At 53.2% G+C, this 25,216-nt stretch overlaps 1 protein-coding gene across 1 annotated transcript in view; it reads left to right on the top strand.

The window, feature by feature from the left end:
* The window catches only part of HMCN2 (hemicentin 2), a 174,811-nt gene that overhangs the window by 46,415 nt on the left and 103,180 nt on the right, over positions 1-25,216 (top strand). The window contains exons 12-22 of the mRNA XM_068970656.1: positions 195-336; positions 773-900; positions 1,948-2,061; positions 4,665-4,814; positions 14,640-14,828; positions 16,526-16,621; positions 16,911-17,038; positions 18,852-18,996; positions 22,482-22,594; positions 22,718-22,877; positions 23,910-24,075. Of these exons, the coding sequence (XP_068826757.1) occupies positions 195-336; positions 773-900; positions 1,948-2,061; positions 4,665-4,814; positions 14,640-14,828; positions 16,526-16,621; positions 16,911-17,038; positions 18,852-18,996; positions 22,482-22,594; positions 22,718-22,877; positions 23,910-24,075 (1,531 nt within the window). The remainder of the gene's footprint in view (positions 1-194; positions 337-772; positions 901-1,947; positions 2,062-4,664; positions 4,815-14,639; positions 14,829-16,525; positions 16,622-16,910; positions 17,039-18,851; positions 18,997-22,481; positions 22,595-22,717; positions 22,878-23,909; positions 24,076-25,216) is intronic.

Here is a 25,216-nt window from a genome sequence, read left to right as displayed (position 1 = left end):
TGCCTGGGGGCTGTCTGGTCAACGCTGGTTCCCGAGAAGCTGCTCTCAAGGATGCAGGTCCCTCGGGGCCCTTCTTTCCTGTGTCTCCGCTGTCTGTGGCCACGGGGAGGAGCAGGGGGCCCAGGGCTGGGTACTTGGGACAACACGGCTGCTCTGACAAGCTCCTGCCCACCTGTCCACTCTTTGAACTCCAGAGGCCCCGCAGGTCAGCATCCACACCAGGTCACAGAGCTTCTCCCAGGGCATGGAGGTGAGGGTCCACTGCTCGGCCTCTGGATACCCTGCACCCCGCATCTCCTGGAGCCGCGAGGGTCGCGCCCTGCAGGAGGACAGCAGGTGAGGGCCTCAGGGACCTCTCTGGGCCTCAGTCTTCTTAACTGTAGCAAATGGGGGAGTGGCATTTGCCCCGCCTTCTTCCTGATGATTTGAGACTCAGGAGCAAGATCATTGGGGAAACATAGCGACGCCTCACGTGGGCTCTGGAGTCAGGCGTTCCAGCCGCAGAATCCGCAGACCTGTGCTTGCATTCTGCCTCTGCCATTCAGGCTGTGTGCCCCTGGGCAGGTCACCTTACCTTTCTGAGCCCGATGAATAGAAAAGGAACATAAAAAGTGGTGAACCCACAGCCTGGCACAGAGCAAGCAGTCAGTGTAAAATGGGGTCTGCGGTAATGTTGTTAATTAATCTGCTTTTAATAATGACTGGGGCAACCCCATGTGACCCAACCTAACTGGCCCCTTCCTGTTGAACACGTTTCGTGGCACGACTCCAGAGTCCGCGTGGATGCCCAGGGAACCCTGATCATTCAGGGGGTGGCCCCAGAGGATGCTGGGAGTTACAGCTGCCAGGCTGCTAATGAGATTGGCAGAGATGAAGAGACGGTCACCCTCTACTATACAGGTACGTGGGTCAAGGGCATCTGCAGAAGAGGGTCCCTGGTCCTGCCTCCCCCAACCCCTCCCTTTCTACCTGTGTGGCAGGCGCTGGGATACAATAGTGAACACAGGGTCCCCGTCCAGGTAGAGGTTATATTCTAATGGGGAAGCAAAATGCAAGCAGATAAATAAGGTACTTTCAGATGGTGAAGGTAGGGGACGAGCACAGAGCAGGGTGGTGTGACGGAGCGACGGGTAGCTGGGCAGAGAAGGAAACGTACACATAGGATCAAACCCTTGCCCCAGACGGGAATGGAAACAGCATTTCAGGGAGAGAGACAGGGTGGGGCAAAAGCCTCGAGATAGGAATGGCCCTTGGGGTCCCCAAGGGGCTGCAAGGAGCAGGAGGCTGGCTGGAGTCAGGGGCCAGGGAGCCGCAGCCAGCCCCTGTGGTGCATTTTAGAAACTTGTAAGATTTCACCTTTTATGCCAGGTTCAAAGAGGACAAAAAAAAAAAAAGAATGTATGTACATCTGACTCACTTTGCCGCAAGCAGAAACTACCATAATGCTGTAACTCAACTATACTTCAATAAAAATTATCTTTAAAAATTATATATAAGAAAAAGGAAATATACATTACTGTGTTTAGAGGTAAAGGGATATCATATTTGGAACTTATTCTCAGCCATTTAGAAAAAGAAATACGAGAGAATTCCATCATGATAAAAGGAAACGAATATGGCAAAAATGTTAACATCTGGTGATATGGGTGAAAGGTACATGAAAAACCTTTGTATTATTCTTGCAACTTTCCTTTGTGAAATTACTTCAAAACAAAAAGTTAAAAAAAAAAAAAACAAAAAGAGGACAAGAAGGGAGTTTAGTCCCGGGAGTAATTGGCTTTTTAAAAACCGGCCAAGGCTGCACCTTTCTGGGGGTGACTGTCCCGGCTGGTGGGGGGCGGGGAGGAGGCAGGTGCTCAGCCCCGCTGCCCCTCCCCCAGCTGGGGAAACCGGCGCTCTAGGGAGTCTATGGGTTGGTCCCCAATTCCCCATCTGCTCCCCACACAGACCCACCATCCGTGTCGGCTGTAAACGGCGTGGTGCTGGCTGCCAAAGGGGAGGAGGCGGTGCTGGCGTGCGTGGCGACCGGGGTTCCCCCACCCCGGGTCATCTGGTATCGAGGTACACGGACTGGGTGGGGAGAAGGGCCTGCAGAAGGGGCCTGTAGGGCGCCTGGAGGATCAGCTTTCCAGGACGGTCATGGGGGGCACTCGGAATGGGGTGTCTGGAGAGAATGGACTGTTTCAAGCAGCCCCCGTCACCCCTAGCCCAGTATCCATATATAACTGATGCAGACTGGCTCAGTGATCAGGAGCAGGATTTAGAATAGACCCAGGTTTGAATTCTGGCCCCCTGAGTGGCCTCGGACAAGTGGCTTGACATCTGTGAGCCTGCTTCCTTAGCTGGGAAGTCAAAAGACAGCTTGTTTCTCCCTAACATTCCTCTTGTTTATTTGGCTGCATCGGGTCTTAGTTGCTACACATAGGCTCTTTAGTTGTGGCAGGTGGGATCCAGCTCTCTGACCACGGATTGAACCTGAATTCCCTGCACCGGGAGCTCATGGTCCCGGCCATAGGACCATCAGTCTCTGAGATAGGGTGGTTGTGTGAGGATTAAATGAGTCCATATGTGCAAATTGTTTAGAACACGCCTGGCCCATGGCCTGGGTTCAGTGTCCTTAATGGTGGTGATGAAGATGCTGTGATTATCAGAGAGCTGGCAGTCGTGCTGAGCATTCTGTTGTGAGGCTTTTCTGAATTAGTGAGTGTAGAGGGTTTTCTGTGTGTTGGACCCCAAGCTGGAGTTTGATCGACAGGAGCCGCTCTTGCTCCCACATCAGTGGTCCTGGGTCCCAGGGCTCCTGCCTTGGACTTTCCAGGGCAGAACCCTGGGCTCCTTCTTAAGCACAGCCCCCTCCCACCCAGACGCACTCCAGCCTTGGCAGCACCTGTCTGTGATCTCAGCAGAGCCTCACCTCGACACTGACAGGCAGCGTTGGCTCAGAGTTTGAGCGTTTTTTCTGTGGCCACCAGCTAGTGGCGGCAGAGGCCTCGGGGCTCCTTCCTCAGGGTGTGGTCACTGCCTGTCGTGGCTGGGAGCTCTACCAGCCCAGCCCAGGAGCCGCCTTTTCAAGGGGGACCTCCCAGCAGAATGGCTTTCCAGGTGGCGCTAGTGGTCAAGAATCCGCCTGCCAATGCAGGAGACGCCAGAGATGCTGGTTCGATCCCCGGGTCAGGAAAATCCTCTCTGGATAAGGCAGTGGCCACCTAGTGCAGTATTCTTGCCTGGAAAACCCCATGGACAGAGGAGACTGGTGGGCTACAGCCCATGAAGTCGCAAAGAGTCAGACATGACTGAGCACAGCACACCCACCACCCCATGGAATGTTATTCAGCCTTAAGAAGGCATGACGTTCAAGTTACAGGACAGTGTGAGTGCAGTTACCGTTGAACTGTATGCTTGAAAATGATCAAGATAATAAATTTTATGACTTTTTTTGCCACAATTAAATTTTTTAATTTGACTTCCATGACAAAGAAAAAAAAATTGAAAAAAAAATCAGGCCCATAGCAGCTATTGTGTAGAAATTTCCCCCTACTTCTAATTGGCCAAATGAAGAAAAAAATCTTTTATCTGTGACATTTTCAGAGACATTTGCTCTAATATGGGGTAATTAAGTGGTAAAAACTTAAAAGAAAAGATAAAAAGTTTTCTTAATTCGGAAAAAAGGAATGCAATTTTGAGACTACATAGATGAACCTCGAAAACATGATGCTAAGTGAAATAAGCCAGAAACAGAAGGATGAATATTATATGATTCCACTTAACTGAGAGGGATCTCTTCTAAGAGATGCCTAGTGTGTGCAAATTTAGAGACAGAGAGGAGAAAGATGGATGCCCAGGGCTTGGGGAGGGGTAAATGGGGAGTTAGTGTTTAAGTAGGGCTTCCATTTGAGAAGATGAAACATTCTGTGGATGGATCGTGGGGACGTACCTGATCCCGCTGAACTGGGCACTCAGTGCTTAAAACGGCAAAATCTTGTCTTATGTGTATTTACCACGATTTTAAAAACAAACAAAAATTAAATTAAGTTGTAAAAAAGGTTCACAACCAGGGTGATCCCTCAGGCCTTAGGAGCCTGGAGGGGTGGGATTCAGGGAACAGTAAGAGAAATGAGAATGAATCATCAGAGAGGCAGAACTGGGGGGGATGGTGGGGGGGCTTTTCCCAGAGCTGACCCAAGCCTCAGTCTGCCCCTGAGCAGAGGGTAGGGACCCAGGAGGGAGACCCAAGCAAGGCGTTCTTGGGTAATGAACCTGTCACATGCAAGAGGGCAGGCTGAGACTCACTCTTGGCCAACAGAGGGACTCAGGGAACTGGACTTAGGGGTGCTCACTTAAAAGAAAAATTTTTTAATTGTGGTAAATTGTGCATAACATATCCAATACCATCTTAACCGTTTTTAGGTATATTCACATTGCTGTACAACCATCACCACCACCCATCTCCAGAACTCTTTTCATTTAGCAAAACTGAAAATCTGCACCCATTAAACAATAGGGGTCCTGATTGCAGGGTGGGGGGATCTTTACCTCACCCACACCCCTTTGAGGTCCCAGCCTTGTGGAGCTGCAGGAACCCAGGGTCAGGAAGGCAGCTTGATCCCCAGGCCTCCTGTGGCAACCATGGATACCTGCCTGATGTTTTCTCATCTTTGGTCCAGGGGATCTTGAAATGATTTTGGCCTCTGAGGACTCCATTTCTGGGATGCTGCGGATCCCGGTGGTTCGTGAGAGGGATGCTGGCATTTATACCTGCCGAGCTGTCAATGAGCTGGGCGACGCCACTGCAGAAATCCGGCTGGAGGTTGGACGTGAGTGTACACCTTGTCCCCGCCTGTGCCCTGCCACCTGCCCTACTTCTGAGCAGGGAATGCTCAGGTAGCAGAGAATGCCACCCTGTAGCCTGCCAGTGGGGGATTTGCATCATTTGGACCCAGAGCACGTGGGACAGGGATTTTAGAGGGAGATGGTGTATGCACTCCCACTTGCTGTGTAACAAATAGCCCTGAAACTCTGTGGCTTAAAATAGTGAGCATCTATTGACGCACAGTCCTGGAGGGTTAGGATTCTGGTTCTGACTCAGGGTCTCTCACAGGAAGGCACTTATTACACTGGTCAGGGATGTGGTCATCTGAAGGCTTGACTGGGGCTGGAGGATCCACCCTAAGTTCATGTATGAGGCTTTTGTCAGGAAGCCTCTGTTCCTTACCCTTATGGTCTTCTCTGGAACGTTTCTCGTGACATGGGTTTTCCTAGAGAAAGTGAGTTGAGAGGGATAGAGAGAGAGAATCCAAGATGAAAGAGTTTAGTTTAGTCGCTCAGTCTTGTCTGACTCTTTGCGACCCCATGGACTGTAGCCTATCAGGCTCCTATGTCCATGAAATTTTCCAGGCAAGGGTACTGGAGTGGGTTGCCATTCCCTTCTCCAGGGGATCTTCCCAACCTAGGGATTGCACCCGGGTCTCCCACATTGTAGGCAGACTCTTTACCATCTGAGCCACCAGGAAAGTAAGTCTTTATAGCCAGTCACAGTCTTGGAAGTGACATACCATCATATTCCTATAGGTCACATGGACCAACCCTGGTATTGGTAGGTGGGAGAGACCCCTTAAGTGTGAGAGTCCCAGGAAGCAGGGGACATTGCCCACCATGGAAACAGCTTGGCTCCAGCTTGGGCACTGTCATCCCTGAGACCCGAGTTCCAGTTTCGTGTCCATCACTGACCGTCTATATGCTTTGGTCAAGTCATTGACCCTCAGTTTCCCCATCTGTAAAATGGAGCCGAGGGCTTCCCTGGTGACTCGGCCATAAAGAATCTGCTTGCAATACGGGAGAAGTAGTTTCGATCCCTGGGTGGGGAAGATCGCCTGGAGAAGGAAATGATAACCCACTCCAGTATTCTTGCCTGGGAAATCCCGCGGACCGAGGAGCCTGGCGGGCCATAGTCCCTGGGGTCACAAAAGAGTCAGATACGACTTGGCGACTATACAACAGCGAAGCGGAGCTGACCACACTGCCTCCTTTGCTGAATGGCTGTGAGGGTTCAGTGAAATCAGACACATAACGTTTAACACTGGGCTTGGCCCATCATGGGTGTTTAATAAATGGAGAAGTGATTACTCCCCTTTCACAGACGGGGAGTCTGGATTCTTCTGTGGCTGGAACATGGCCTTGGCTGTGATTGCCATGAGGTCTTGGTTCCAGGCCTGGATCCCAGGCACTGGGAACTGCTCGGAAGTTGTGGGCACAACTCCTTGGCGTGCCGAGCCAAAGCAGATGGGGCTCTGAGGGTCGGCTGTGGCCATGATGGGAAAGACAGGTGCTGGGAGTTCGGGGGAAGTGTGGAGAATGGGGAATGGGCTTGAATGGGCCGGGTGGGATGGCCAGGGGGCTCCCCAGGGAGGCTTGATCAGGAGGGTCCGGCCCTGGGGGAGACGGTGCCATCAGGCTTGGGGATCCTCCCATGCTTGGGGATGCCTGTAGTGTTCATTCATCTGTTCCATCATTGCCATCCTCCAGCACGTGGTCACCAGGTGGCCAGGCCCTGTGCCCCAGACCCTGGGTTGGGAATACAACCGCATCAGCCCTTACGTTGTCCTTGATGCCAAGAAGAGAGACAGTAAACAGACAATTAGAATGCTCAGTGTACTGAGTAATTAGAAGTGGCATCCGTGGGGCCTGTGCCCAGAGAAGGGGGCTAAGCCAGCACCAGAGGCCAGGAAGGCTTCTTGGAGGAGATGATGTCTAAGCTGAACCCAGAAACAGTCAGGTGACAAGCTGCACAAAAAGATCTGTACAAAAAAGATCTTCACGACCCAGATAATCATGATGGTGTGATCACTCACCTAGAGCCAGACATCCTGGAATGTGAAGTCAAGTGGGCCTTAGAAAGCATCACTACGAACAAAGCTAGTAGAGGTGATGGAATTCCAGTTGAGCTATTTCAAATCCTAAAAGATGATGCTGTGAAAGTGCTGCACTCAATATGCCAGCAAATTTGGAAAACTCAGCAGTGGCCACAGGACTGGAAAAGGTCAGTTTTCATTCCAGTCCCAAAGAAAGGCAATGCCAAAGAATGCTCAAACTACTACACAATTGCACTCATCTCACATGCTAGTAAAGTAATGCTCAAAATTCTCCAAGCCAGGCTTCAGCAATACGTGAATCATGAACTTCCAGATGTTCAAGCTGGTTTTAGAAAAGGCAGAGGAACCAGAGATCAAGTTGCCAACATCCGCTGGATCATCGAAAAAGCAAGAGAATTCCAGAAAAACATCTATTTCTGCTTTATTGACTATGCCAAAGCCTTTGACTGTGTGGATCACAATAAACGGTGGAAAATTCTGAAAGAGATGGGAATACCAGACCACCTGACCTGCCTCTTGAGAAACTTGTATGCAGGTCAGGAAGCAACAATTAGAACTGGATATGGAATAAGACTGTTTCCAAATAGGAAAAGGAGTACGTGAAGGCTGTATATTGTCACCCTGCTTATTTAACTTATATGCAGAGTACATCATGAGAAACGCTGGGCTGGAAGAAACACAAGCTGGAATCAAGATTGCTGGGAGAAATATCAATAACCTCAGATATGCAGATGACGCCACCTTTATGGCAGAAAGTGAAGAAGAACTAAAAAGCCTCTTGATGAATGTGAAAGAGGAGAGTGAAAAAGTTGGCTTAAAGCTGAATATTCAGAAAACTAAGATCATGGCATCCAGTCCCAGGACTTCATGGAAAATAGATGGGGAAACAGTGGAAACAGTGGCTGACTTTATTTTTTTTCGGGGGGGGGGCTCCAAAATCACTGCAGATAGTGACTGCAGCCATGAAATTAAGACGCTTACTCCTTGGAAGGAAAGTTATGACCAACCTAGACAGCATATTAAAAAGCAGAGACATTACTTTGCCAACAAAGGTCCTTCTAGTCAAGGGTATGGTTTTTCCAGTGGTCATGTATGGATGTGAGAGTTGGACTATAAAGAAAGCTGAGTGCTGAAGTATTGATGCTTTTGAACTGTGGTGTTAGAGAAGACTCTTGAGAGTCCTTCGGACTGCAAGGAGATCCAACCAGTCCATCCTAAAGGAGATCAGACCTGGGTGTTCATTGGAAGGACTAATGCTAAAGCTGAAACTCCCATACTTTGGCCACTTGATGTGAAGAGCTGCCTCATTGGAAAAGACCCTGATGCTGGGAAAGATTGAGGGCAGGCGGAGAAGGGAATGACAGAGGATGAGATGGTTGGATGGCATTACCGACTCAATGGACATGAATTTGGGTAAACTCCGGGAGTCGGTGATGGACAGGGAGGCCTGGCATGCTGCAGTTCATGGGGTTGCAAAGAGTTGGACACGACTGAGCGACTGAATTGAACTGAACTGAACTGAGCTGAACTGACAAGCTGCGGGGACAGTGTTCCAGGCAAAGAGAACAGCGTGTGCAGCTCTCCCCCAGGCAAGAGAAGCCAGGCAGAGAGCGAGGCGTGAGGGCGGGGAGGGGCGAGGCTGAGGCGGCCGGCTGCCCAGCTGTGGGTCACTCCCGGCCTTCGGCTAGGGAGCCCGGTGGCGTCTGGGCTTTGTCCTGAGGAGGTCGTGAGTGGTTTCTAAGGAGAATGATGTGCTCAGACTTTCCCTGTCTGTGTGGCTGGGCTCTTGGGTGGGGTGGGGTGGGTGTGGAAAACCATAGGGCCTGATGATAAAAATATAATAAGTCTTCCGTGAAATCTGCCCTGTAGCAAGGCCAGCTCTAAGCACGTTTCATGTACTAACCTGTCATCCTCATGACAGCCCTTTGCAGTGGGTTCCACTTTATCCTTTCATAGATGGGGAATGAGGCACAGAGAGGTTAAGTGGCTAGTCCAGGATCACACATCTGGGGAGTGGCAGAATCTGAACCCAGGCTCAGGGATTTTTAGTCCCTGGACTTGGTCCTGATGCTCCCAGCAGGATGAGCTTGGACATTGCTTCTCTACTCTGAGCCTTGGGCTGCTCACTTACAAAATGTTTGTGGCTGTTGTGTGAGTAAGAGATAGGAAAGGTCTTGGACAAGAAGGGCTCTGATAGATGTCACTGTCACTGTGATTAGTTGGTGGGTTCTGGGTAGGCAGAGAAGGCGCTCCAGGGATGGCAGCCCTGGGTGTTGTTACAAGCGGTCCTCCTTTGTTCCGTGTCTGATTCCTTTTCAGCAAAGCCTTATTTCTTTGGGGCCCAGGCCAACCCGCCTGCCTGATCCTGTTCCTTCACCTGGCAGCTGTTGGTCTGGAGGCCATTTCTCCATATCAGAGGGGCGAGGTGGAGGGCACCCCAGAGGCAGGCATCTGGAGCACGGGGCCAGTGTGGCCTCTGGCCTTGAGGTCAGGGACGGGGTGGACTGTGGCCCAACACCTGTGTGTCTGGGGAGAGCTGGCCTGGCAGTGGTGGTGGGAAATTGAATTTCCTGCCCATCTGGGTGGCAGCTGTGGTGCGGCCTTCCTGGCCAGGCTGCCAGAGCCTTGCAGGGCCAAGAATGGGGGCACTATGCCCACTTCCTGCTGTTCAGCTGGGAACTGGCTTCCTGGAGGTACTGGCGTTGGGGGCGGGGTACAGAAAGGAAGGCAGCCTTCCCCTGACCTGCCAGGGAGTGCCCACACTGTGGACCAGCCTTTGAGGGTCTCTCCCCTCTGGGCCTGGCATTTGTCAGACAGGAGTCCCGGATCGAGGTCCAGGGCCTGCTGCTTGTTTGGCCAAGTTATTTACCTTCCTGGGCCTTGCCTTCCTCATCTGTAAAATGGGGCTGCTGATGACAGAGGCTTATTCACAAGGTCCGTGAGAGATTTAATGAGAATGTGCTTCACTCAGGACTTGAACGAAATAAATACTCAGTGTACAGGGAGCTGGGCCCGGTGACAAGGGCCTGGTGTGGCAGAGTGAGACAGAGTGATTGTCCTGTGGCTGGTGACCAGGCTCCATGGCCATCCCCAGTGCCCCCAGTCCCCCCCCAGAGCTCAGTGCTCTTTCTACTATTTTAAAACTGCTCTGACCCAAGTTCCCTTCGTCCTGCTGGTTTCTCTTGAAACGGATGTTCGCTCAGCCCTCTTTCTTTACTTTCGGAACTTTCATTTATTTGGCTGCGTCGGCTCTTAGCTGCGGCATGCAGGATCGCCGTTGCGGTACGCATGCTTCTCTAGTTGCGGCGTGTGGGCTCAGCAGTCGTGGTGCTTGGGGTTTGCTGGCCCACGGCATGTGGGATCTTAGTTCCCCAACCAGGGACTGAACCTGCGGCCCCTGCACTGCAAGGCAGATTCATAACCACCAGACCACCAGGGAAGTCCCCACTCAGCCCTCTTTCCACTGGCTCATTTTCGTCTCTGCTTCTCATCCCTGACTTGGAAGCCTCTGGTTGCTGGGTGGGTGAGCAGGGGGCGGCGGGTGTGCGTCTATGAAAGCAAAGCCCCTCCAGCCAGCCAAGGGGAGCAGGAGAGAAACACAGCTGGGCTCTGGGGCCAGCATCCGGGCTGCTTCTCCATCAGGCAAGGGCCCAGAGCCCATGACCCTTTTAGGGCTGCTGGACAGGGCTCTGATTTTAACTTCTTTTGCCATCAGGAGGAAAAAAAAAAAAGTGAAGAATAAGTAGAGGAAAATGAACCCAGCCTGGATTGTGTTTGTCTTTATAAACAGTCATAAAATACAGTTTAAGATTTTAAGATTTTTTTTGTTTGTTTGTTTAGGGAGGAGAGTCATCCTGCACTTCTGGCCAGTGGAGCTGAGGCTCCAGGCTCCACCGCAGGGTCTCTCTGTGGGGAAAGGAGTCTTCCCAGGTGGGGGCTGTGGCAGCCATCCCCAGCCCTGTCTCCTTCCAAGAGACCCTGGAATCCTTCTATAAACAGGGCAGGGCCTGAGGCCAGCCTCTCCTGTGGTCACCCTGCCCATCGGCCGAGTCTTTGGGCCTGGGTCCCCCGTCCTCCTTCTGGCCAGGCTGAGTCAAGACTGATTAGAGCTCCGTTTCCCAAGCTGGCACATCCCCACAAGCTCTGACCCAGGGCTCTGGGCCATGGGAACTGGGAGGATGGTGGAGGAGACGGGGGTTGCAGGGTCCCCAGATGATGACAAAGAACTCTAGAACTGGGCAGAATATAGCTATCTCTTTCTGGAGGGGGATCCGAAGTCCAGAGTGGTGAAGGGGTTCATCCATGGGTGTCCAGCGGGGCAGAGGCCGTGAAGTGGGGGTGGGAGGGGCCCTGCCCAAGCTTCAGGCCTTCAGGCTCATGGCCCTTGCCTGGAGGGCCAAGTAAGAAGAAGTCATCACCTCTGTCAATGTCACTTCCTTGGAGAGTCCCTGGGGGTGGAGGGAATAGCTCATCAGTGCTGATAAGTCTCGGCTTTGGCCACACCCTCCTGTCCTGCCCACTCCCAGGCTGGTGGCTGGCATCCTTCACGGGGCAGTTTTCTCTTCCTGAGTGTTTCCGGTTCCCCACACAGAGCTGCCTCCCTGCAAATGCACTGCAGCCGTCAGATGATGAGCTTAGAGAGCATGGCGGCTGCTGTGTGTCCAGCTGTCTCAGGGCACTCACAGCTCCTGCCCCGGAAACCTCTCAAGGTCGAGGCAAACAGGGCCATTCCTGGGAAAACCTGGGGGATGCGGAAATAGCTCATGGTCCCTCCCTGCAGGGGGCACCTGAGAGTCTGAGGAGGGGGCTTGGAGCCTGAAAGCAGAGGTGGCTGAGCCTCATGGATGGGGCCCTGGGAAGGGCACGGGGATCGCAGCCCGCCCCACCTCCAGATGCTGCAGGACCAGCATGGGCCCCACGTGGGCCCAGCTTTGCATCTCAGTCTCCCATCTGCACAGTAAAGGGACCAGAGGACCCCCAGCTCTGGTGTGCAGGGTTCTGGGGTCCTGCCTTATTTGGAGGCTCCAGTGATGAGCAGAGGGAAGGCTGCATAGGAGACAGAGTTGCAGTTTTAGGGACGGGATCTGATTCTGGAATTTAGCTGACTGCACCTCTGAGAGAGGAGTGAAGAAGTGCCAAGTTGCCCCTGAGTACCCATGAGATGCAGGGGTGCAGTGGCTGACAGCCTGGGCCTTAGCAGCAGCCGGATCTGGGCTCCGACCCCAGCTCTACCATTGACTTTGAACTGCACCTGGGGCAGGTGTCTTAATCCCTCTGACCCTCAGTTTCCCCATCTGTAAAATGGGCTTTCGAATTGTGGTGCTGGAGAAGACTCTTGGGAGCCCCTTGGACAGCCAGGACATCAAATTAGTCAATCTTAAAGGAAATCAACCCTGACTATTCATTGGAAGGACTGATGCTGAAGCACCAATACTCTGGCCACCTGATGTGAAGAGCCACCTCATTGGTAAAGACCTTGATGCTGGGAAGATCAAGATTGAGGGCAGGAGGAGAAGGGGCAACAGAAGATGAGATGGTTGGATGGCATCACCGACTAAATGGACATGAGTCTGAGCAAACTCCAGGAGACAGTGAAGGACAGGGAAGCCTGGCATGCTGCAGTCCATGGGGCTGCAAAGAGTTGGACACAACTTAGTGACTAAAAGACAACAACAAAATGGGGTTGTAAGAATACCCACTCCGTGAGTTTACTGAGACCATGAATGAAGTCATGTTTCTAAAGTACCACCATCCTGCCTGTCACGGAGTAGGCATTCCAGATGCTACCCTTTGATGTGACATGAAAGTCTCTCAGTCATGTCCAACTCTTTGTGACCCCATGGACCATACAGTCCGTGGAATTCCCCAGGCCAGAATACTGGAGTGGGTAGCCTTTCCCTTCTCCAGGGGATCTTCCCAACCCAGGGATCGAACCCAGGTCTCCCGCATTGCAGGCAGATTCTTTACCAGCTGAGCCACAAGGGAAACCCAAGAAGACTGGAGTGGGTAGCCTATCCCTTCTCCAGCGGATATTCTCGTCCCAGGAATCGACCCAGGGTCTCCTGCACTGCAGGCGGAGCTATCAGGAAAGCCCGGAACCCTCTGATAGTCGCTTACTATTATAAGTCAACTGTCCCTTCTTGCGAAGGGAGGTGATGTTCAGGATTGGGAGGAGAATGGGAAGGAGGGTGTACTTTTTAATACCTCACATTTGGGAGAAAAAGCGGGGTTCTTTGGCTATGGAAGGAGAGGGTCAAGAGGCAGCGTGGAAAAAACGGGGACTCAGAGAGAGGCCTGCGGGAGGAGGGAGGTTTGAATTGGGTCCTGCAGTGCGCTGGGTAGAGCCGAGGAGGCAGGCTCTGGGGGTACCTGGCCCTGGAGGTACCTACTCAGGGTGGGGGGAGGGGAATAAGAAAGCTGTATCCCCAGGGCCAGGGCTTTGCAGGACCAGTGACCCCATCTGAGGCACCCGGAGCAGATACTTGCTTGGATTCTCAGCTGCTGCAGCTGCCAGGCCCCAGTGAGAAAGAAAAGTGACTTGCGGGTGGTGTCTGAGCTCAGGTCCAAGACTGTCTTCCTCCTTGCAGCGATTTTCCAAGTTGTGTTTATATCCCTGGAACTCCCCTGCTCCCCGAGGCCAAGAGGGAAATTTGATGTCATGATTTGGATGGAAGGGGGAGATTTCTGGAGAGAGACGGCAAGAACAAAGGGGTGGAGGATTTTCCTCCATGCTGGATGTGATGGGTTCGGAACAGGCTGGGGTCCTTCCTGGTCAGGGGTCTGGGGACAGGGCTCTGAGGGCAGTGCCCAGAAGCTGCAGGGAACGGGGCCTGGACCTGTCTGGAGTTGGGCCACCTTCTGGCCAGCAGAAGCATGGAAAGGATTATGAGTCTCTGTTTGGGGAAATAAATTACTTCCATGCCCCACTCCCCATCATAAAAATAAGACAATGCTTAGGAGAAAAAACTTTGAAAGAAACACTACAAACCATTAACAGTGGCAGGGACGTGAGGTTTGAAGTGTGTGGAGTGAAAATGAAGGCTAAACCCTTATGTGATGCTTGAATTTTTTTTATAATTCAGGCGCCCTTGTTTACGTCTGTTATCCTGGTGTAATTATTATGATGGCCCTTTTCACTCTCCAGTGTCCCATTTGGACCATAAAGTCTAAGGTCAAGTTATTTATAGGCCTGTTTTGACTTTGTAGTAGAGATTTATATGCTTATTACAAGACGTTCAACAAGCAGAGAAGGATGTTGCGAAGTAAAGATGAGCTAGAACCTCCCTATGAAGTTGGCTGTTTGGGGTCGTGGAAATGGTGGCCAGAGTCCAGGAGATGCCTGAAGAGAAGCTCTGGTGGCCCAGGAGGAAGGCGTGGTGGGGGGTGCCCTCAGAGCTGGTGAGGTTCCTGTGGTCAGGCATGACTTGCAGCCCCTCCAAGCTGGCTTCCCGGGAGATGTCGCCTGAAGGAGCAGGCGTGTTGCTCCCTGGGTGGCTGGACAAGGCGGGGTCCCCGAGACGCCGTGTGGGGTCTGAGGACTTCATCCCTCTGAAGGCTGCTCGCTCTGCCTCTTTGTCTCCAGGAGCCCATCAGGGCTGCACCTTGCCAAGCTCAAGCTGGCCCTGGAGCCCTGGATATGAGTTAGGTTCTTGAGGGAGGGGCTGGAAGAGGGAAACCCCCCAGCGACGGGAGAGCAGGCAGGCCTTGGGACAGTGCCCTTGGGGCTGAGCGGGTCCAGCCACTGGGCAAGGCTCTGTCCCCGCCCCGCAGATGCACCCCAGCTCTTGGAGCTGCCCCAGGATGTCACTGCGGAACTGGGGAGGAGCGCCCTCCTGGCGTGCCGGGCCACGGGTCGCCCACCACCTACCATCACCTGGCGCCGTGGAGATGACCAGCCTCTGGGGCCCGGGCTGGGCAGCAGGACTGGGTGGCCCGATGCAGGAGTGCTGTTCTTTGAAAGTAAGATACTGGGGCTGGGGGAGGGTGGGCAGGGGAGACAGAATGGCTTCTGACGCCCTAGGCCCCCAGACTGGGCAACTGGGAGCAGGACACTGACCCCCAGAGCTGGCCATGGGTCAGGCTGATGCAGGTCATAGTGCAGCCGAGTGACTCTGGTCACGCCATTCCACTCCTCTGAACCAGTCACACCAGTGATGGTGACACCTCCCACCCTGGCTTAACAACAGTCCACCTTAAGGAGCTGCTGTGTGAGTGACACACGGAAGCCCCTTAGCACAGTGTCTGACACGTGTTAAGTGTTCTGTGTGATAGCCATCATCGCCACCATCACCACCCTCACCATCCCCACCATCCTCACCGTGATCATCACCATCATCGTCGTCACCACCATCGTCACCATCATCTTCCTCATTATCATCTTTATCTTTATCAGTTCCTTCATCACCACCATCACCATCCTCACCATCATCATCGTCACCACCACCTTCCTCATTGTCATCTTCATCTTTATCAGTTCCATCACCATCACCGCCATCACCATCCCCACCATCCTCACCATCATCATCATCACCACCACCTTCCTCATTATCATCTTCATCTTTATCAATTCCTTCATCCTCACCACCATCACCATCCTCACCATCATCATCGTCACCACCACCTTCCTCATTATCTTCATCTTTATCAGTTCCATCACCATCACCGCCATCACCATCCCCACCATCCTCACCATCATCATCGTCACCACCATCATCACCATCATCTTCCTCATTATCATCTTCATCTTTATCAATTCCTTCATCCTCACCATCATCCTCACCATCATCATCGTCACCACCACCTTCCTCATTATCATCTTCATCTTTATCAGTTCCATCACCATCACCGCCATCACCATCCTCACCATCCTCACCATCATCCTCACCATCATCATCGTCACCACCATCATCACCATCATCTTCCTCATTATCATCTTTATCTTTATCAATTCCTTCATCCTCACCACCATCACCATCCTCACCATCATCATCGTCACCACCACCTTCCTCATTGTCATCTTCATCTTTATCAGTTCCATCACCATCACCGCCATCACCATCCTCACCATCCTCACCATCATCATCGTCACCACCATCATCACCATCATCTTCCTCATTATCATCTTTATCTTTATCAATTCCTTCATCCTCACCATCCCCACCATCCTCACCATGATCATCACCATCATCATCGCCACCACCACCTTCCTCATTATCTTCATCTTTATCAATTCCATCACCATCACCGCCATCACCGCCATCACCATCCTCACTATCATCCTCACCATCATCCTCACCATCATCATCGTCACCACCATCTTCCTCATTATCTTCATCTTTATCAGTTCCATCACCATCACCGCCATCACCATCATTTTCCCTACTGTGCCAGGCCGGATGCTGAGCACTATATTTGCATCATCTATTGATCCCTAAATTATCCCCGTTCCACACATGAGCAAGCCTAGGCCTTCTCACCTTTCCAAGGCCTGGCTGTATCCCCTATCCTTCTCCTCCTCGCCACCCCAGCCCTCCCACCTGGCCTCTGCAGGGCCGGGCTGTGCCAAGGGCGCTGTTGGCGCCTGGGGAGCTGGGGCCTGTGGGCACTGAAGGCAGGACATGCTCTGGCAGTCAGGCCTGCCTTTTCCTGCCCTTCAGGTGTGGTCCCCGAAGACCAGGCCCCGTATGTCTGCGAAGCTGAGAACGTCTTTGGGAAGGTCCAGGCGGAGGCCTACCTCCTCGTGACTGGACACGGTTCGCTGGCGGATCTGGAGAGGAGGGGTTTGGTGGGGACATGGGCCCTCCGGGGAGGCCCCCGTGGCTGCCCGTCCTTTGAGACAGGAGTGTCCACAGCCAGGCTCCCCTAGAAGAGCATCTGGACCCCTACTTTCAGGGTAGTGTGCCCCAAGAAGTGTGCCCTTTGACCCTTTTGGGGTCCCCAATCCTGATGCCTCTCTGGGTGCCCTGGGGAGGAGCAGAGGGGAATGAGGGCCCTGGTTCCCACAGGAAGCCAGTGTACTGACGCCGTCTCCTCTCCCTGCAGTGCCCCCACAGATTGCCAGCAGCGCCCCCACCGTCCGGGTGCTGGAGAGGCAGCCGGTGTCTCTGCCCTGTATCGTCCTGGCTGGGAGGCCCCGCCCCGAGCGGCGCTGGCTCAAGGCCGGCATGCCTGTGAGTGCTGGGCCCCTCTGGGTGCCACGGGCAGTGTTGCAGGGAGGAAGGGGCTGTCACGCTCACACCTCGGCCTCTGCTTTGCGGTTCCCTTGGAGTGTCTTCTCCCTTCCCTGCCTCTTTCCAGAACTTTCTCTGATAATGCACTAATAGCATCCTTCACCCTCTCGAGTCCTTGACTGGAGGAGCTTGTGCTTCATTTGTGCTGCAACTGGGGAACAGCAGTTTAGCGGGGGCACGGACATGAGGCATCTGTCCATCGCCCCCGTTCTGATGGTTCCAGGACGGAGACGAGGTCTGTGCGACGGAGCGTTGCCCAGCCGCCTGGCACTGCTGGGCACACAGTGGCTGCTTCACCCACCCCCACTGATCTGGTTTTCTTTGTTGTTGCTGTTGTTTAGTCGCTAAGTCGTGTCCGACTCTTTGAGACCCCACGGACTGTAGCCCGCCAGGCTCCCCTGTCCATGGGATTCTCCAGGCAAGAATACTGGAGTCAGTTGCCATTTCCTCCTCCAGGGGGTCTTCCTTTCTCAGGGACTGAACCTGAGGCTCCTGCACAGACAGGCGGATTCTTTGCCGCTGAGCCACCTGGGTCCCTCTATTTCCCTTCTCCGTTCACTCCTTTCCCTCTCTGGTCTGTCCTCAGACATCTGAGGTCTGTGTGCCCAGGAAGTTGTAAAAAAGGTGCCCTCAGCCCAGAAGACACCCCAGAAGATGCTGGACACCCAGGGGAGGCAGCAGCTATGTGGGCAGACTGCTGGTCCTGGCCCCACTGTCCCGGCCCCTAACGCAAGGGGACAGAGTGTCCAACTCGTGGAGCGGGCAGGCTTTGTGGAGGCTGATCACGGGGGTGACCCCCTCTGCAGGATCACCAGGAGGAGGACCCACCCTGGGCACACGGGCTGGGGCAGGGAGGAGCGTTCCCCAGTAGAATCCGATGGGCATGAGGGGAAGGGGTGGCCCTGGGCCTCATCCACGCCAGGACACGGAGTGACCGGAGATGCAAAGCCTGTTTTAGCTCAGCAGGGACACTGGGTGGGTGGGCATGTGCCTGCCCAGATGCCAGGGGCAAAGAGCAGAAGCCCCCTCAAGCTCACTCAGCCCCAAGGGGTCCCAAGACAGCCCGGGGGCGTCTCCCAGAACCCGAGAGCAGAATGTGCAGCCAGGCTAGAGGGACAGAGACAGGGAAGCCCAGAGGGGGCTCACCTGGCGGAACAGTCCTCACCAAGGGTAGACTGGCTGGGCATCTCTGCAGAGGTGGCCCCAGGCCCCATTCTGGACTAGCCTCCCCTGCCCCACCCTAGTCCTGATGGGGATACACCAGGCCAGTCGCCAGGAGCCGCTCTCTCTGGGACCACAGCTGATGTGGCCGCACCTCCGCTCCACTCTGCATGGCTCGGTTCTCTCCCCAAGCACGGGCTGTCCCTCCTCTCTGTGGCCTTGGTGTGCATGGGCCTCAGAGCTCCAGTGCTGACTCAGTGAGGGCTCTGGCCCCAAGCCTACCCTCCTGGGAGGGGCTCCTTTCAGTGCCCTTGGGTCAGGTGTCCTGCCCTGGACCGGTGGACCTTGGGCGAGCAGGCTCAAGGGTATGCTGGGGGTCAGATCCACCTGGCCCCGAGGGTCTGTGGGGTCTCATGACTATTCAGGAAGGGATGAGAGTGTCACCCCCAGGCCCCCACCCTCTTTGCAAGCCCCTGGCCTCTCTACCCAGGCTGTTCCCTGCTGGGCTGGTGGGCAGTGAGGTTTCTGGCGTTTTCTTAGCGGCTCTGAGTGGGGCCCTTGGTCCAAGCTGATTCTTCTTCGCCCCCACCAGCTCCCACCAGGCAGCCGGCATTCCGTCCGGGCAGATGGCAGCCTCCACCTTGACCAGGTGTTGTTGGAGGACGCCGGCAGGTACAGCTGTGTGGTCAGCAACACGGCTGGCTCTCACCATAGAGACGTGCAGCTGGTTGTCCAGGGTGAGTCCTGGGCTGGTGGCGGGGGGCAGGACGGGATGGGTGAAGGTGCCCAAGGGGAGCTTGATCTTGAACACCTTTGTTTAAAGAGATTGCTTGCACACATAGTACATATTCACTGTAGGAAATTTAAAGACTGGACCAAAAAACTCCCCCCGAAAGCAAAAAAACTCCAAAACAAAATCAACTTTCTCTAATACCAGAATAATCTTACATTTGTTGTGTATCATTCATACTTGATACACACGTGAGCTTCACATGTACACATATACACGACACACACTGTATATATATTCATACACATTTATATATTATAAACATACATATACATTATAAATATTCTTTATATGTCTTGTATATGTTATTTTTGCATGATACATATTCTGGATATAAATTCTGTATATAAATTATTCTGTATATAAATATGAATTCTTCATATACATGTACATAGAAATATTTAGAAACCAGCTGGAGTAATATTACCGTCTTACAACCCGAGTGTTTCTTGTGACAATATATGGCGTGCTTTCTGCTAATAAGACTCAGAAGCATTGGTTTTGGACTGTGTGTCCCCTGTCTGGATGGACCAGGTGTATCTAACCTGCCCCCCCCCCCCGCCCTATCCAGTGTCTCACCTGCGTGAACCCCTGGGGATAAATGTCCTGATGCCCCACCTTTGCCCATGTGACCAGGTCTTTCCCTAGGATACACTATTGATGTGGAATTGAGTTTTGACTCACGGAGACTGCACATTTTTTAGGGCTTTTCGTGTATTTGCCCACTTTCCCATCCACAGTGTGGGAGGGGCCCTGCTTCCCTTCACACCCAACCAGGTTCTTTTTAACATAAAACAAGAAGTTTAAGTCCAGTCACCGCATACATCAATACCCTCTTTCTGTTTGTTTGTTTCACTTGTTTTATTAAACCCCCGAGGGATGAGTGGGAAGAACTCATGGTTCCTCGTTTTGTAGTGGAAAACCAAAGCTCAGAAGGAGGCTGGGTCTAGAACCCAACTGCCCTGTCTCTTTATACTTCCAATTAAATACAGTGACCAAAGGGGATATGTGGGATATGTGCCACGTCCAGACCTCTAAGAGGGTCTGTGCATGTTAGTTTTCCCAACTGCTCGAAGCGGAGCGTTTAAGAGCCTCCACGCTCTGAAGTTAAGGAAGCTGGGGCTCCAAGACGGAGGTAACAGCAAATCATAGCATCAGTGAGGGCTGCCTCTGCAGGAAGCCTCCCCTTCAATTCCTGCCCTGCACACAGCCCCCTCTGTGGGAGCAGCGATCAAGCTCTGCTCTCCTGGCTCATTTCACTTCCATTCAACAAATTCTGATTGACTTGCTGGCTTTGGCCACCTGAGAGAATCCAGAAGGGCATTCCCCCGAAGGAACTTAGTGTTACCACTAGAGCCCTTGGCTTCTGGCCTTCCCTCCTGGGTCTGATTTCTCCATGCCCAGTTCCCTTCCGCTGCTCCTCCTGCAGACACCTCCCCCCCGCCCCCGCCCTGCCCCGTTTTAATGCCTGAAAATCTGGATGGTTCCCAGGATGGATTCTGCACTTGTTTTCAAGTTCACTGTGTCCTGTGAACATTCCTGCTTGCCACTTCTCATCTGTCCATCCCCAGAGAGTGAGCAGGGAATTGAGGTTAATTTAGCTTTTTTTTTTTTTCTGATCAAGGAATATGGGTACCAAAAGATTAAGTGATTTATCTGAAGTCCCACAGTGAAGAAAAGGCACAGCTGGTTCCTAGACACAGGCTGCCCTCTGTCTGGGACATGAATTTACAGCAGTGGCGGCTGTATTCTCCTGCTAACATGTTATTTTAAAAAATCATGATAAAGTATACATGATATAAAGCTTACCATTTTAACCATTTTAAAGTGTACAGTTCAGTGGCATAAATTAAGTAGCATAAGCGGCATCACGTTGCTGCGCCAGCAGGCTCATTTGCCCAGCATGCATGCTTGTGCGTACTGTCGCTTCAGTCACGTCTGACTCTTTGCCACCCGATGGATCGTAGCTCGCCGGGCTCCTCTGTCCATGGGATTCTCCAGGCAAGAATACCGGAGTGGCTTGCCATGCCCTCCTGCAGGGCATCTTCCTGACCCAGGATCGAACCTGTGTCTCTTATGTCTCCTGCATTGGCAGGCGGGTTCTTTACCACTAGCACCATCTGGGAAGACCCTTGCCCAGAATGCAGCAAGCCAGAACACTGAGATGCTGAGGTTTACTGCAGAGAAAGGGTGTGTTCACATGGCAGTCAAGTGAGGAGACAGGAGAATAAGTCTCAGATTGGCCTCCCCAAAGGCCAGAGGCTTAGGATATTTATTAAAGAAGTAAGGTGGTCTTCAGTTCAGTTCAGTTCAGTTGCTCAGTCGTGTCCGACTCTTTGCAACCCCATGAACTGCAGCACGCCAGGCCTCCCTGTCCATCACCAACTCCCGGAGTTCACCCAAACTCATGTGCATCGAGTCGGTGATGCCATCCAGCCATTTCATCCTCTGTCGTCCCCTTCTCCTGCCCCCAATCCCTCCTAGCATCAGGGTCTTTTCCAATGAGTCAATTCTTCGCATGAGGTGGCCAAAGGCATGGGAAAAGGTGGCTGCAGGTAGGGAAAGGGCGAGGTCATCATTGTTCTGTGCAGGTGTGCCTGGCTGACTTGCTTCTCCATGAGATGCATGTCAAAAAATGGAGACGCCTAGCATGATCTGAGGGTGGGGCTTTTGGCCCTCTGATGTCAGAAAGTCACTTATCAGACACCTGCGTAGACACACTTTTAGGGTCAGTGGTCCCAATCAGTCTTAGCTGGCTTGTAGTCTAACTAAACACAGCTGACGTCCAGTTGTTTTCCTGGAAAACAACTCAGACAAACATCTTATTGTTTAGGCTACACGAAGCTTGGAGGATATGCCATTTGCAATGAAACAATTAAGCGAGCTTGCTCAGCGAAGGCAGGCTCAAGCAGAAGGGTAGGCAGCAAGATGTAAGATAAGCTCAAGAATTTCTGTTAGTTGCCGGTATTGTTAACCCCATGGGGCTCAGTTTTGGGATGGGTTTTTAACTCCATGGGACACAGTTTCACAGCCATCACCACCATCCATCTCCAGAACTTTTTCAGCTTCCCAAGTTGAAACTGTACCTGCCAACTCCGCGTTTCCCCTCCCCCAGCCCCTGGCCACCGCCATTCTGCTTCCTGCCTCTATGAGCTTGCTTGTTCACGGTATCTCCCGTAAGTGTAATCTTAAGTATTTGTCCTTCCATGTCTGGCTTATCTCACTTTGCATAATATTGTCAAGGTTCATCCACGTTGTACTATGTATCAGACAGTTGTTCCTTTTTCAGGGCTGCATAATATTCCATACATACACAACACATTCTGTTTATCCATCCCCCTCTGCTGGCTACTTGGATTGTTTCCACCTTTTGGCTATTGTGAACAATGCTGCTGTGAACTCTGGTTTATGAAATTGGTTTGTTTTTAAAAGTGCCACCTAGAATCCAGCCCACTGCCACCCACCACATCACCAATGAAGGCGTTCCAGCCTCTCTCCCCTGTGTAGCCTCAGGAGTTCCCACCCCCACCATCACCTGGACCAAGGTAGGTGAAGCCTGTTACCATAAAGGTAACCAGAGAGGTAGGCCCAGTGATCATGGGGAGAGGAGCGATGCAAGTTGCCGTGGGAGGTGGGCTTTGCTGATGTCACCTGTGACTCCATTGCAGGAGACCAATGCCCTGGCCTCCGGGGATCCCCACTACAACGTGAGCAAGGACGGCACCCTGGTCATCCCCTGGCCGTCTGTCCAGGACGCAGGGGCCTATGTCTGCACAGCCACCAATGCAGTGGGCTTCTCCAGCCAGGAGATGCGACTTTCTGTCAACAGTGAGTGATGGCCACCCCTGTCCTGGGAGAGGGGCCGGGCAGGTGTGGAGGCAGGGGCATGCTCAGTCTGACCTCCCCTGCATCTTCCTGGCACCCGGTCAGCAGCCCTGCCTCTAAACTCTTCCTGTCTGAAGATCAAAGCCGTCCTCCCTCTGAGGACTGTCCCCAGCAGTGTCCCCATGCTCCAAGAGTGGTTCCAGCTCAGTAAATGGATGGGGAGGGGGAGAGACCTTCGTATTAACAAGCCTGGGGAAGACGCAAGGCCCTACACTGGACTCCCACCCCTCAGCAGCTCCCTTGCCCACCTTTCTCCACGACTCTTTGACCCTTAGTGCCCAGAACCTCTGGCCACCTTTCAATTTCTTAAATGACCCATCCTACCTCAGGGCCTTTGCACAAACGGTTCCTTCTGTTTGCATGCCCTTCCCTCACTTCTGGTCCACTGACTTCTCCCATCAGTCAGATCTCAGAGCTCTCTGATCCCTCAGGCTGAACTCTCTGGAATGTCCCCTTCTTAGTGCCCATCACAACTGCCATTAAATAATTAAGTGTGTATTGAACTGTTTGGAACCAGGGTTCCCCTTGGGCCCTAAGCATGGAGGGAGATTGGGCATCAGCTGATGGTTAATTCCATTTATTCCTGAGGATAAATGGGATGATTCAGGCCAAGAAGGGAGAGAAAGGAGGGAGGAAAGAACCTGCCAGAGTGCCCCCAGGGAAGCGGAGCAGGATGGAAAGAAGCTAGAGGGACATAGACGTTGGGGCAGGAGGGACCATGTTGAGATCAGCAAAGCAAGATGAGCTTCCAGAAGGAGGGCGGGGTGGATAGGCGGAGGGGTGGCTGGGGGAAACCATCAGATCTGAGTCCAACCCGAAACCTACACTCTCCCAATATAGCAGAGCCCACCGTCCTCCACACGTCCAGGGTGGCAGTACCACCTCAGCTTCCTAGGGAAGCCACGCTGGTCCTCTGCAGGCCGCATCCCATGGCTTCCCGCCCTGCTCACAGTCCCTGCATCCTTCCACCAACAGCCAAGCCCAGGATCCTTGTGAATGGATCACATGAAGCAGACAAGCCTCTGAGGGTCACGGCCAAGGCTGGTGATGAAGTGACCCTTGACTGTGAGGCCCAGGGCTCTCCACCTCCACTGGTCACTTGGACCAAGGACTCCCGCCCCATGCTGCCCATCACCGACAGGTAACCCCAGCTGCATGGCCTCGGGCCCGGGGATGGACAGAGCTTGATGTTTGGGGAAACTGGCCTCAAGGTGTCCAGTGACCAGCTGGTGTGTAGAACCCTGTGGACAGCCCCTGGGGGAATACGCAACTGATTCCTCAGGCAGTGCTTTTCACCCATTGGCCTCTAAGGGAGCATGGACGCCCTTCAGAAGGGCGAGGCCTCTGAAGTAACACGCACATGGCCCTCCCCGCACAGCCAAGGGGCGCTGCCTGCAGGATCGCCTCCTATCTGCTCAGCAGCACTTGCTACCGAGTGGAAATGAGGCTCAGCCAGGTGGAGTGAGCTGCTCATGTTCACTCAGCTAGCAAAGTTGGAACGCCACGTTTGGGACCGCTTCCTGGGCAAGACACGTGCTCTCCATCTTTGCGTACTCCTCTGCCCTGGTGTCTGGCAGCCAGGCTTTCAGAGGTCCTGGGAGTTGGGGGGGAGAGGAAGGAGGCTGTCCTTCAAAGCCAGGCCAAACCCCCACCCTCAGACAGGGAGGTAGGGCAGGGTGGTTCCCAACAAGAAGGCCTCAGAACTGCTGGAGCCCTTGACTCTCGTGGGGTGGGGGTGGGTGAGGGGGCAGCTCCAGCTGGTGACATCAGTCCTGGCGAGGTCTCTGAGACGTTCCAGATGGAGAAGGTCTCAGAGCAGCCTGCGGTGCAGCCTCCACCCCCCCCACCCCAACACCCACACACGGGGCTCTCCTCTCCGAACATCTGTTTGGTGAACCTCCCGGTCCTGGAAGCCTGCACACCTGAATGCTGCTGGGGTCCATGATGGGGCTGGTTCCGTGCCGCCCCCACCCGCATGCCCTCCGGGGTCTTTGGCGGCTCCGTGTTGTGGGTGGGAGTGGGGGCCAAAGGAACCTGCCTCTCTCCCCAGAAAGCCCGGTCCTGGCTCCTTGGCTGGACGGCTGCCGGCGGGTGCTTGTTTGTTTCTGGCTTGTTACTGAAATGGAGAATCGCAATTCCCATTTGTTCACCCCTCCTTGTTGTGATACGTTAATAGACCAGCCGGGAGCCATAAATCTGTGAAAGCTGCTTTTGCAATCCTAGAGTTTCGTTCTGTTCCTTCTCCCTTGCCCCCTCCACTTCTTGCTGGCTTATGGCTTTCT

The sequence above is a fragment of the Capricornis sumatraensis genome, chromosome 1, assembly GCF_032405125.1.
Source record: "Capricornis sumatraensis isolate serow.1 chromosome 1, serow.2, whole genome shotgun sequence".
NCBI lineage: Eukaryota > Metazoa > Chordata > Mammalia > Artiodactyla > Bovidae > Capricornis > Capricornis sumatraensis.
The sequence above is the reverse complement of the archived record's forward strand: the minus strand, read 5'-3'. Positions and strand labels throughout refer to the sequence as shown.